The following is a 12,995-nucleotide window of genomic DNA, read 5'->3' as shown; positions in this document are numbered from 1 at the left end:
TGTACGTCTTATTAATACATTACAAATGCATGCCAAAATCATAAAGATTGTATTAACGTGAATCCATCACGTAGATTCAATCAAGTATAGTCTGTTTTCTGCTAGCTCCCAGACAGTGTTATAATTAGCCCTTCACCTCGTACCTTATTCAGGTGTAGTGGTATTCATGAACAAATCGCTTTCACTTTTTCACTTTTCCAGCACGCGCTCACAACGTTATATCATCTATGAGAGGACTAAGAAAATTTTGGGTACTTACTTCTCCCAGGAAGTCATTGGAAGAAAATCTATCGTAGTCCCAGACAGTCACTTCTAGTGTTTTCTTCTTGATCTGTAGGTAACATCAAAACATTGTATATTTAATTTGGCTTCATGACCTCTTTGTCACATTTATAAAGAAGCATATCTTTAGGTTTTGCTAAGGGCAGCTTTAACTGCCTCTCGAAGCTTACACCATGTGAGTGTGATTCATCTTGGTCAGCCCACATGACGACCTTAGGTTGTGGTAACTGTCAGTCGGATGTATGACGTTACAACGCATACTTTTACAATGCCTATCTTTACAACGCAATTATTACACCACAACATCCATTACAACGCATACCATTACAACGCAAGCCATTACAACGAATTCTTTGAAACTACCTTTACAACGCATTCCACGATAACGCATACTGCATTTACAACGCAAACCATTACAACGCATAACATTACATTGCATGTAAGGTAAGTATTGGATAGTGTAGGGGTAAAAGTTACTATTCTAACTCCAGGGGGTGCAACAGTAGGGTAAGTGTTGGATAGTGTAGGAGTTAAAATTACTATTCTAACTCCAGTGGTGCAACAGTAGGGTAAGTGTTGGATAGTGTAAGGGTACTATGTGTTGTAATGCTATGCATTGTAATGGTATGAGTTGTAATGACTGCGTTGTAATGGCATGCGTTGTAGTGGTGTGCGTTGTAGTGTCATGCGTTGTAATGGTTGCGTTGTAAATGCATGCGTTGTAATGGATGTTGCGTTGTAAAAGTCTCGTTGTAATGATAGTGCGGTGTAAAAGTTGCGTTGTAAAGGTTGTTTCCCCTGTCAGTTGTGTTATATGACGTTTTAACTCTTACCAGGCATAACGGCTATTTTAATTACCAAAAGTTGTAGGAGTCCATACAGAAAAGGGGTGTCCTATTTGCTTCATTTTCTGTTGTGCAGTTAGAATGACAATATATCACGAATTTCTTGAATAATCTGTTTTTAGTGACAGTTACAAGACATCTGCTTTACAATTATATATTGCAAACAAAACAGGTGATGGACCGAATGTGGATCAATGTCACACATTCACCCCAGTCCAAAGATCTGGGCCCAAATCCATCGTTTTTTTGCACTCCACACCACCCTGGGTTAGACAATGGCGATATGCAAATCAGCTCTGACCCTGTGCCCCATGGGAACAGTCCAGTCCGAACTACAAAAGCCATGTCCTTCCCAGAACGGAATCAAGCATCCGAGGACCGGACCGGTTTCGAGGTAACACCTCTCATCAGCCCGGCTAGCTTGACTCCAGTGGTGTGGAGTGCCTGGGACCCACGTCTGGGCATCCCCAGCGCACTTATGGCGGCAATATCAAACAAAACAGGTGATGGACCGAATGTGGATCAATGTCACACATTCACCCCAGTCCAAAGATCTGGGCCCAAATCCATCATTTTTTTGCACTCCACACCACCCTGGGTTAGACAATGGCGATATGCAAATCAGCTCTGACCCTGTGCCCCATGGGAACAGTCCAGTCCGAACTACAAAAGCCATGTCCTTCCCAGAACGGAATCAAGCATCCGAGGACCGGACCGGTTTCGAGGTGTGGAGTGCAAAAAAACGATGGATTAGGACCCAGATCTTTTGACTGGGTTGAATGTGTGACATTGTTCCTCATTCGGTCCATCACCTGTTGTTTTTGCAAACTTACAATTATATATAGCATGGTCAGATCTTGGGCATTCAGGTGCTCCCATCCAATCACAAAGGGGGAAACAATCTTGCATCAGTAAAACCAGGGAATGCTTCATCACTGTGCCTCTGATACCATACAGTGCCTTGGGTTTTTGTTGGCAGACCACTTTCCGTGTCTTTGAGTGCATCAGGCTTGGTAGAGAATTTACTTGCTGTACATCCAAATGTTTCACCGGTAGGCTCCCTGACCCTTCAGTGGGTGGCTCTTTCCGACTGATTGACTGACTAAGCATGGGCGGAAAATCCGTTCCGCTCGCGGATTTTGCGGATTTCGGCAAACGCTGAATGACGGTAAGTGAACGCCACATGCCGCAATATTGTATCACCAAGAAAAAAATCCGCTGCGTGCAAATTTGCGGATTTTCGGTAAATTGGCGAGAGTTTTCAGATTGCGAATTTACCGAAAATCCGCAAATTCGCACGCAGCGGATTTTTTTCTTGGTGATACAATATTGCGGCATGTGGCGTTCACTTACCGTCATTCAGCGTTTGCCGAGTTGTTTTTCTCGATATTTTGCGAGTGCTGCGCCATTTTGGATCTTGCTGCGGGATCCAGCGGGAATTTGGCGACGCATCGCGAGAGTTCGCAATTGCGAACATGTAGGTGCGGCGGGCAGCAACAATCTCGCACTCGCGAAATTACAAAATTTGCAATTCTGCACAAGAAATCCACTAGCAAGCAGCATAGACCTTCTGAAAATGATGGTTTTTATCAGAATGTCTCCTCAGGTTGACATTTGCCTGCACTTTTGGATTTGAGGCCTTTTCACTTTCTTTGGATCACTTTTGGATCAGAAATCAACTTTCGCAAGTAAGTTTGTTTGGGGCATTACAGTTGCTGTTCTGCAGAAAAACGAGTTTTGCAAAACTTAAAGCACTCAGCAGGTGCAAAAGTTCACTCATCATTAGTAACCATTCCCTGTAGTACTTCCTGAGGGGACCCTCCAGAGTTCAGTTGCCTATGTTTGTTTGGGGCATTACAGTTGCTGTTCTGCAGAAAAACGAGTTTTGCAAAACTTAAAGCACTCAGCAGGTGCAAAAGTTCACTCATCATTAGTAACCATTCCCTGTAGTGCTTCCTGACTGGGGCCCCTCCAGAGTTCAGTTGCTAGTTGCAACAATTCTATGACCCTGCTCTGACCCTCACAGCAGGCTCATAGAATAGCTACAAGTAGGCCACAAAGGTCCTGGAAAAAATAATTGCACTGCAACAGAAAGCAAATTACAGATAAGGAAGCAGGTGCCAGACTGGAATTTTAAAAAAGTGACACATTAATAAATCAACCCCGAATTAATTCATGTCAGTTGAAGCAGGGCAGGTGTGCTTGCCCCATAATCTACAGTGATGAACCAGAGGGTGGCATTGATGTACCAGAGGGTGGCATGGGTGAAACAGGGTGGCAGTGGTAAAACAGAGGGTGCTGTGAACCTGTGATGATGAACCAGACGTAGAAACAACATAGTCGCGACCGTTGCGAGCCGACAAGTAAGTTCGCAATTGCGAACTGGTACAAAACCCTCACGAACTGGCAGAAACCCTTGCGAACACAAAAAAAAATCCGCAAATTCGCAAGAATTCGCGGATTTTGCGGATTGCGAGTTTGCAAATACGCAAATTCGCGAACGCCAGATTCGCAAAATTCGCCCATGCTTATGACTGACACAAGGAGGCATATTTATTAGCAAAGTGGTGAAGAGTATCATCAAGCCAAGAAGGCAAACGACAAGCTCTGTCACTTTAGAAACGCAGGGCTGCACCATATTTACAACAATATGGTGCACCCCTGCGGTTCCCCAGCACTGGTGCTAAATTTAGCAGCCTAGCGTCAACGCAGGTACCCTTGCACCACAGTGAAAGGGTGTCTGCGTTGCAGGGCAAGTTTGTTTGTAACTTCTGTGTATGCTGCTTAATGCATTACACATAAAAGTAACAAAATTTAAAGATTGTTTATGTGCAGGAAAGGACATCTTCCTGCACATAATCAATAATTGGCGTTTCGCTCTTTCGATGTGTGCTGCATTGTGCAGCACACATGGAAACAGCAAAAACGAGGAGAAATTAAACATTTCTCCTTCTTTTGCCAGGGTAAGACCAGGTTTCCCCTGGTCTTAATTTTGGCGCTGCCCGATATTTACGCAACCCTTCTAAATATGGGGCAGCGTAAAAATCAATGGGTGTTGCGGTAGAACACCCACAGCATCACCCATTGCCCTCCTCTTTCATGCTAAGTATAGTGTGAAAGGGTGCCTTATTTACACGGCAGCATTAAACCACGTTAAGTGGCTTAACGCTGCCTTGTAAATAAGGCAAAGCCCCTATCATCACCAAAACATCCTGAAACTTTACGTTGTGGTGGCGATATGGTCTTGTAAATATGCCAAAGGTCTTGAGGCAACTGTAAGCCTAAGTACGCATGAGAAGAGGACCAGTGCTGCTGAATAAACTCTACTGCCTTCCCAATTGTTGCTTCTACTGTGCCACCCACCACTAAGTGGCTCATAAGTGCCATTGCCTACAAAAACAGTACAGTAACACTTGTCAAGTATTTCCTTAGACTAATACAGTGGGCACACACTTAAGTCTGATTCCGATCCCGTTAGGAAGGCCCTTCAAATGACACGGTTCCGGAGAGCTTTTCAAGCAAATCGCGTTCCGGGAGTCTGTGCTACCAATTCTGATGCATCCATATAGTGATGGACATGGTTCGCTCGGTCTCAAATTGAACTCTATGGGAGCCTATGAACCAAACACGTACACAGGCTCCCATTGCAAAAAAGGGGTGGGTGGGGAAACACGTGGACCCTGTGGTGGGCACCCCATGGTGCCCAACATACAGGGCATAGCTGGATAAAGGGGGTCCATGGGTACCCCCACGGACCTGATTCGGAGCGCCCGGGTGAAGGGGGCCCCAAAGTCCAATTCCGGAAGCCTTTTTGATCCGGGCAAACCAAATCGGAAAGGCTGCCCGAATTGTTAATCGTACTTGCTCACTTGGAAAACCTAGTATAAAGAGCTGTACGAATCGGCTCCGGAGGGCTCTATCTCTTCGAATGCCTTCCAGAACCAAATTGATCTGTGCTAATGCTTTCCAGGCATCGTACTTGGTCGTTCGGAACTGTAAACGATTCGGTCGGAAACAAGGGCTCCATATCGGTTTAGGCAATTCCGAATCTGATTCAGAGCACATCTGACCGAGATCGGAATCGACTCATTAGTGTAGACAAAACTATTCCAGAATCCACACACACTAGAGTAGCTGCAATCACATACAAATTGAACAATTTAGCTGGTTATCCAAACCTAATATTTCCTGAGAGCTTTTAACATCATTTGTTTATATGCCTTTTGTTGATGTGAGATAAAGTTGTAAATGTAAAAATCACGTGTGTGCTTCGCTAACACCATAACTGTGAACTGGTACCTGCTTTGTTTTCCTGAATTTTATGGCCTAATGCAGACCTTCAGTGGGGCCTTTGATAATGAGGTACAATAAATTCTTGTTTTAGATCTGGCGTTAGCCAAGACCATTTGATTTCACAAAACTATGTATACTATAATTAAATTTAGGGCCTTTCATCCACCTCTCTTCATTCATTAGTCTGTTGTGCCTTTCACATTGTACTTCCGCCCACTACAGTATATAGCACAGGGTAGTAGGTCAGTCAATGTAGGCCATGGGTTAACTTCACTTTGAGGAACTGCCTTTTGCTCTCCCACAGGCAGTATGTCCAAGCTACTTCCCTTCGGTGCCACGTTTTTTGTTTATACTTTAGAATTACTTTCAATCAATCAATCAATCATATCATTTGTAAAGCGCAGTACTCACCCGTGAGGGTCTTAAGGCGCTGGGGTGGGGAATGCTGCTACTGCTAGAAAAAGCCAAGTCTTGAAGAGTTTTCTAAAGGTCAGCAGGTCTTGGGTCTACCGTAGGTGGATGGGAAGGGTGTTCCAGGTCTTGGCGGCAAGGTGGGAGAACGATCTGCCACCGGAAGTTGCTCTACGGAAGCGGGGGACTTTGGCGAGGGTGAGGTCGGCGGAGCAAAGCTGGCAGATGGGGGTGTAGAAGCTGAGTCGTCTGTTGAGGTACGTTGGTCTGGTGTTGTGGAGTGCCTTATGTGCGTGGGAGAGAAGTGTGAAGGTTATCCTCCTGTTGACCGGGAGCAAGTGCAGGTCTCTCAGGTGAGGTGTGATGTGGCTGCGGCGAGGGCTGTTGAGGATCAGGCGTGCAGAGGCTTTCTGGATGCGGTGGGCCCATTTCAGGAATTTGGTAGAGACTCCTGCGTAGAGGGCGTTACCATAGTACAACCGGCTGCTGACGAGGGCCTGGGTGACTGTTCTTCTCGTTTCAGTGGGGATCCACTTGTAGATCTTGCGGAGCATGCAGAGGGTGTTGAAGCAGGAGGAGGAGACAGATTTGACATTTTCAGTCATGGAGAGGGTTGAGTCCAGGATGACCCCTAGGTTGTGTGCTGGTCGGTGGGTGTTGGGGCAGTTGCTAGTGCAGTCGGCCACCAGGAGTCGTCCCAGACCGAAGGGGTGGATCCAAGGTTGAGGACCTCGGTCTTGTCCAAGTTCAGCTTCAGTCGGCTGTTCCTCATCCATTCAGCGACAGCCTTCATTCCTTCGTGAAGGTTGGTTTTGGTGGTGTGGTGGTCCTTGGTGAGGGAGAGGATCAGCTGGGTGTCATCGGCGTAGGAGATGATGTTGAGGTTGTGCCGACGGGCGACGTGGGCGAGCGGTGCCATGTAGATGTTAAACAGAGTTGGGCTGAGGGATGAGCCCTGGGGTACGCCGCAGATGATCTTTGTGGCTTTGGAGCGGAAGTGTAGCCTTTGTGCTTAGAGCCTGATGTGATAGCAGGATGCAAGACCTTTTAATTTTACTAAAGTTATGTGTATAATATAGTTATGTATATGGGTTTTAAGCAGACTTCATTTGGTAGTCTGTGTTTGGTGTCATTGACATTTTATTTCCACCCACATCACAATGCATTTAGGGGAATATACCAGACCAGCCACTGGTTGATTTCACTACAAGTTATGGTATGATGCCCTTTCACCAGGAATACATCCACACACAAAATATTTCCCTTCAGTGCCAGGGAGTGATATGGTGAAGTGTATGTTTATTTTAGACCACATAAACTTTTTTGCCGGCAGCCAATGATTCTTTTTAGACTGATGAGGGCCCAGAAAATTCCCAAACAATAATGTTTTACAAAAACCAGGACAAATCAAACATTCACAAAAACACTTGAGGAAGCTTAGAGGTAATGATAGAATCACCCTCCAGGACGTTGTATGCAAACAATAGGATTCTATCAATGTGATTTGGTGAACAATTTTTAATAGTTTTCTGAATAAAGTGAAGACCTAATGTCTGTAAAGTGAAAAAAATGCCTCCCTGCGAGCGTCAGAAGGGGAGCACAGTGTGTTTTTAAAATACCCCTCACACACTATGAGTCCCATAGTGTCATTTTCCCATCATTGAAGTCTTCTCGTCCCTCTACGGGGCGGGGCGTGCTGCAACCTACGGGCTACGTGGGAGCACTTAATTTTTTGACGATAGGTTCATAAAAGGGAACCAGGTACAACTTACAGTTTTCAAATCAGATAACACCCCTGTCATTCAGTGTTTGAACAAATTCCTACGGACCCGGAGGAACTGTCCCACAGGGAGATTCTGCCGTAGAGCCCTCGGGTGGTAGCTCTCATAGAGAAGCAGGCTATTTTTGTCTGTGGTTTTATTGTGTACCTTAGTGCTGATGCCTTCTGTAGTCGAGATGATATCAAGGTCCAGGAACGTGGGACGGTCTTTATTGATGAAACAAGTGAACTTTAGGTGTTGGTCCTTGGTATTGATTCATTGTACAAAAGCTGTTGCTGTCTCTTCATTTCCACTCCACACGATGAACACGTCATCAGTATAACGATTCAGATGTTCAATGTATGGGTTATCCTGGTTGAAGATGTAGACCTCTTCAAACTGTTGTACGTGGAGGGATGCCATGCTTGGGGCAAAAGTGCTGCCTATTAACGTGCCTTTGATTTTGGTGATAAATCACATTCTCAAATTCAAAGTAGTTATCGGTCAAGGCCAACTCAGCGCATTCCATGATGAAGTGCTGGGGGTGGTGAAATCCCAATCCATGTTAAGTAGAATCTGTTCTATGACCTCCAGAGTGTGTCTCTGTGTGATGCTGGTGTACAGCGCCTCTATGTCTATTTTGGTAAAGAGGTCATGTCAGGTCACGCAGAAGGCACAAAACATCTTTTGTGTCCCTCAGATAAGAGAGTGATGTCTGAACAATCGGTCTGAGGAAGCAGTCACAGAACTGCAACAAGTGTTCCAAGATAGAGCCAATGAAACTATAGGCCTTCCTGGAGGGGGCATTCTCTTGTTATGGATTGTTGGGAGTGTGTAGATCCTCAGGGTTCTAGGGTTCTCATTGAAGAGGAATTCTGCCTCATGTCTTGTGATCAAGTTGTTATTAAGACTGAACCCTGCAATGAACAAGCATAAAATCTTGAGAGGAAGCTTCTCGACTTTCACTATCCAAAGAAGATGGTTAACAGAACGAAAAAAAGGGCCAGAAACAACAATCGGGAGGCACTACTGGAGAATACTTCTAAAGAAAAAACAAGCAGAATTGTATGTGTAACCACGTACACTCCAGTATCCAACACTGTACAAAATATCATCCGGACGAATTGGGACATTTTGGATGGTGCAAAAAACAATGGGAACCTCCACTTTTTGCGTTCAGGAGAAACAGGAGTCTACAGAACGAGCTGGTGCATGCAAAAACTCCACCCCAAGAGACAGAAGAATAACCCACAGTATGGAATCTACAGAGACTGACAGGACACTACCCGTGTGGTGGATGCGTCGCATTCCCACTAACTACTACTACTAAAGAAGTGGACATAGGCACTATGAATCCCTGGAAACTTAAAAAAGTTAGCAATAGCAACACAGAGAATGTAGTGTATCTCCTCACCAGTCCTTGTGGTCTTATGTATGTGGGCATGACTACCAGGAAAATTAAGGTTCGTATAAATGAACATCGGAGCACAATCAGATGCTAGACAACCAACAAAAAAATTAATGAGGCACTTCTTAGAACTAAATTACAAGGACACCAATCTGAAATGGGTAGTCCTTGAGACAATGAAGAAACACAAGACGGACTTGACTAAACCCCTTCATACTAGGGAACAGCGGTGGGACTACCGGGTCCGGTCATGGGAAAAGGGACTCAGTGATGAGATCCCTTGGCTACAGCTGGGACGGTGAACAACTACCCCTTCTGACCACACACTATGATAATTGGTAGCTTACTGAATTTCCATCCCATAAACGTGTCTGCACACCTCGCCGCAATATAGAACAGCGCTGACAATGCACCCCCCTGTGGCACCTAGACGGGAACCCCTATGCGGGTGGTACATTCCAAGAATAAACCAACTTTGTTATTAGCCACTCTGAACGATCCTTTCCAAAGCTGCTCCGACAATTTTTGGCAGCTCCTCCTACGCAAGTCAGTGTGGGTTGCACACTCATAATGCCGTGTACCACATTTAACTCTGTGAACGGAAAATGAAGATTGGTGCACAGCCTATTTTTTGCCTGAAGTGTTTAGTGTTACCAAAACGATAGTTTCAATGTTTGCTTTAGGTTGCCACCCGGGTGACGTCACTTGTCCTGGATGCCTTTAGAGTACTCAAGAAGATGTGCTCCCAATGGTCATTAGTTGCATCCCCTGGTGCACACCATGTCTCCTTGGTGTTAAACAAGGATTCCTTTCCCAAAACAGAATTATGAACTCTTCTATATTTTGTCATACAGTTCTTTTATTCATTTCAAATTACATTTCTTCTTTCGTAATTTTTTTGTTTCCATATGCATTCCTTTGACATCAACATATTTTATGTATCCAATGCATTTCAGGCATTCCATGCCCTTCATCAGGTAATATGTGCTAGAAAATTTATAAACAAATATATTCACATATACAATCTTGTTCTAGTTCGTAAATTAAAAGAAAACAAATCTGTAACTATTGTCAAAAATTCATGCGTGTAACCATGCTATGTGAAGTAGTGTCCCGAGTGCTAAACGTCAAGTGTCGGCGAAGTTATAAAGTGCAACCCACAAGTGATCTAACACTTGCATGTCAATGTTGCAGTCGGGTTCGCAACGTAAAATATTGGGTCAAACTGAAAAAAATAGAAAGTATAATCATGAGCGTCCTCATGGTTACTGAAAAGGCAAAAAATCAACAACGCGGACTCAAATTGGTCGGAGTGTCCAACTTACTTTTAAGACGCGCAGCGTCGCTCTCCTGTTGTTCATGTCGGAAAAAATGTTTGTGAATGGTAAGATGTGGCTACTTCCTTGTAGCGGTGTAAAATTGTGCTGATTCATTAGTCTGTGCCGATCACGTGATCATAGAGATCAGCAACAGACCGCCCGTTATACGGAAATGTATGTCAGAAAAAGAGTGTGGTAAAGGAAAATAGACGGTAAAAAAACAGATGTCTGTATCGTATGTGTAGAATGACATAAACATAAATGAAAAATGTAAATCATACAAAATAATTGAATACAAGAAAACACAATGAAGTATAGAACAATATGGGTGGATATGTCAAGCACCCACGAGGAAATAAGGATTACAATGACCAAAGACTGATGTATTATAAATAACATGAAAATTCAATCCGATCATTGAGACCAAAAGGTTTACATGAGTTCATGGTGTATATCCAGTGATTCTCTCGCTGGAGCAGATATTTGTTATTGTCTAGTCCTTCTCGTTTCTCAACTGTTTCCAGAATAAGGAACTGAAGTTGTAACACGTTGTGATGTTCTTCCATAAAATGTAATGCTATGGATGATTTCTGATTTTTTGTTCTTATATTGGACTTGTGTTCATTGATCCTTATCTTGATTTTTCTCTCAGTTTTTCCTATGTAGACTTTGCCACAAGGGCATTTCAGCAAGTAAATAACATTCATCGCGTCGCATGTTGCGTTGACGCGTAGTTTGATGTTGTGGCCTTTCATCGGGTGAGTTATAGTGATGCCTTTTATGATATTGTTGCAATTGCCACAATGTAGACATGGCCTCATTCCTCTGTAAGTGGTAGGTAATGTAGATTGGCATTTGAGAAGTTCACCTAAATTCTTACTCCTAGTATAAGAAAAGATGGGGGGATTGTCAAAAATTGTGTTGAAATCCAGTTCTGCTTTCAAAATGCTCCAGTGTTTTCTAATAATTTTTTTGAAGTTCATGCTGGATGTAGAATATTTAGTTACGATAGCTGTTCTTGCCTCCTCAATTTTTTATGTGACTTAAACCGATCATTTCTTTGCATTTTGTTCACCCTTCGTTTGGCAGTTTTGATTATTTCATCTGGATATCCTCTTTTTGAAAATCTTTCACCCATCTCTTCAATTCTTAAACTTGCTTATCTCATCATTTGTGAAAGGGGGAGATTTTGCTTTAGAGCTGCTCGGTGAAAACTACTGTAATGTAGGGTATTGTTTTTATCTGTCTTCTTGCGAAAAATGTCAGTTCCAATGCCTTTGGTAGATAAGGTAATTTGAAAATCTAGAAATGTTATGGTTTTCTCAGAAATTTCCCAAGTGAGTTGGATCCTTTCGTCAACAGTGTTCAGGTTAATCAATTCTTTTTCCAACTCTTCTTTCGTGTTTGTCCAAATGATAAAAATATCATCAATATAACGCACTAGCATTTTTAGATTCAATGTCCAGTTTGGGTTGTTCAGAATGTTGGTTTCTTCATAGTCTTTGATGAAGAGGTTAGCCTAAACAGGGGCTGAACAGTTGCCCATCGATGTCACCACAAGTTGTTGATACCATTTGTCATCATATTTAAAGTAGCTCTGGTATAGGGTGAATACCATCAGTTCCATCAGGAAAGTTTGCATGGGTAAATCTAGAGCTGTTGAAAGTATTGCTTGTTCTATGGCTTCCAATCCTGCACCATGTGGGATTGAGGTATATAATGACTTCACGTCAGCTGTACATAAAATTAGTTGTTCATCCTGTTTGATTGTAATCATGTTGAGTTTCACTAGAAAGTCAGTGGTGTCTTTAATGTATGTCGACATACATTTAACAGTCGGTTGCAGGTATTTATCTATGAACTGTCCAATAGGTTCATGTAGGCTCCCTCTAGTGGAGACAATCGGTCTTAACGGTGGATCTTTCAAGTTCTTATGTACTTTCGGCATCATGTAGAATGTGGGACTTTTTGGATTCTCTTTAATTAGAAAGTTTTTTGACCTTTCTTTTATGTTCCCATTATCCTTAGCTCTGTGAATGATCTCTGTTAGGATCTTCATATACTCTTTGGTGGGATTGTTTTCCAAAAGTGCATAAGTGGTACGATCTGATATATGTTCCATGACCTTTTTCTCATACATGCTGGTATTCATAATTACCAAACCACCTGCTTTGTCCGCTTTGACACAGGTAATTAGTTTATTGTTGGCCAGTTTTTTTAGTGTTCCCAGGTCTTTATTCGTGATGTTTTTTCTGCCAATTCTTTGACAATTGATTTTCGCCAGGACCTGTTTTACAAGCGTTTCAAAAAGGTCTAAAGTCTTATGGCTCACAGGAGCATGAAATTAACTTTTAGATCTAGGGCCCATTAGTTGATCTTGTTTTTGAGTGATGGGTTTAGGGATAGCATTGTCAAAAAAATGACATAACCTCAATTTTCGCATTAATTTGAACAGACTGATCTCCAATTCCAGAGTGTTTGTGTTTGTAGTTGGGACAAAAGAGGTCCCTTTCTGTAGTAATGCAGTTTCCTGATCAGATAAACTGTAATCAGAAATATTGATTACTAGTTGGTCTTCGGTGTTGTCTTTTTCATTTCTTTCTTTTTCACTGACACGCTTCTTGTGTTTGGTGGCTCCTTTTCCCCTCCTGGGTCGTCTATTCGCTCGGGACCTTGT

General features: G+C 43.1%; 1 protein-coding gene across 2 annotated transcripts in view; it reads right to left on the bottom strand.

Annotated features, from left to right (window-relative positions):
• Positions 1–12,995, bottom strand: part of PCLO (piccolo presynaptic cytomatrix protein) — a 1,259,786-nt gene that overhangs the window by 266,012 nt on the left and 980,779 nt on the right. For both annotated transcript variants that reach the window (XM_086919783.1, XM_086919788.1), the window contains exon 19: positions 260–331. In XM_086919783.1, coding sequence (XP_086775909.1) covers positions 260–331 — 72 coding nt within the window. The remainder of the gene's footprint in view (positions 1–259; positions 332–12,995) is intronic.

This window comes from Lissotriton vulgaris, chromosome 1_1, assembly GCF_964263255.1.
Source record: "Lissotriton vulgaris chromosome 1_1, aLisVul1.2, whole genome shotgun sequence".
NCBI classification, from domain to species: Eukaryota; Metazoa; Chordata; class Amphibia; order Caudata; family Salamandridae; genus Lissotriton; species Lissotriton vulgaris.
The sequence above is the reverse complement of the archived record's forward strand: the minus strand, read 5'-3'. Positions and strand labels throughout refer to the sequence as shown.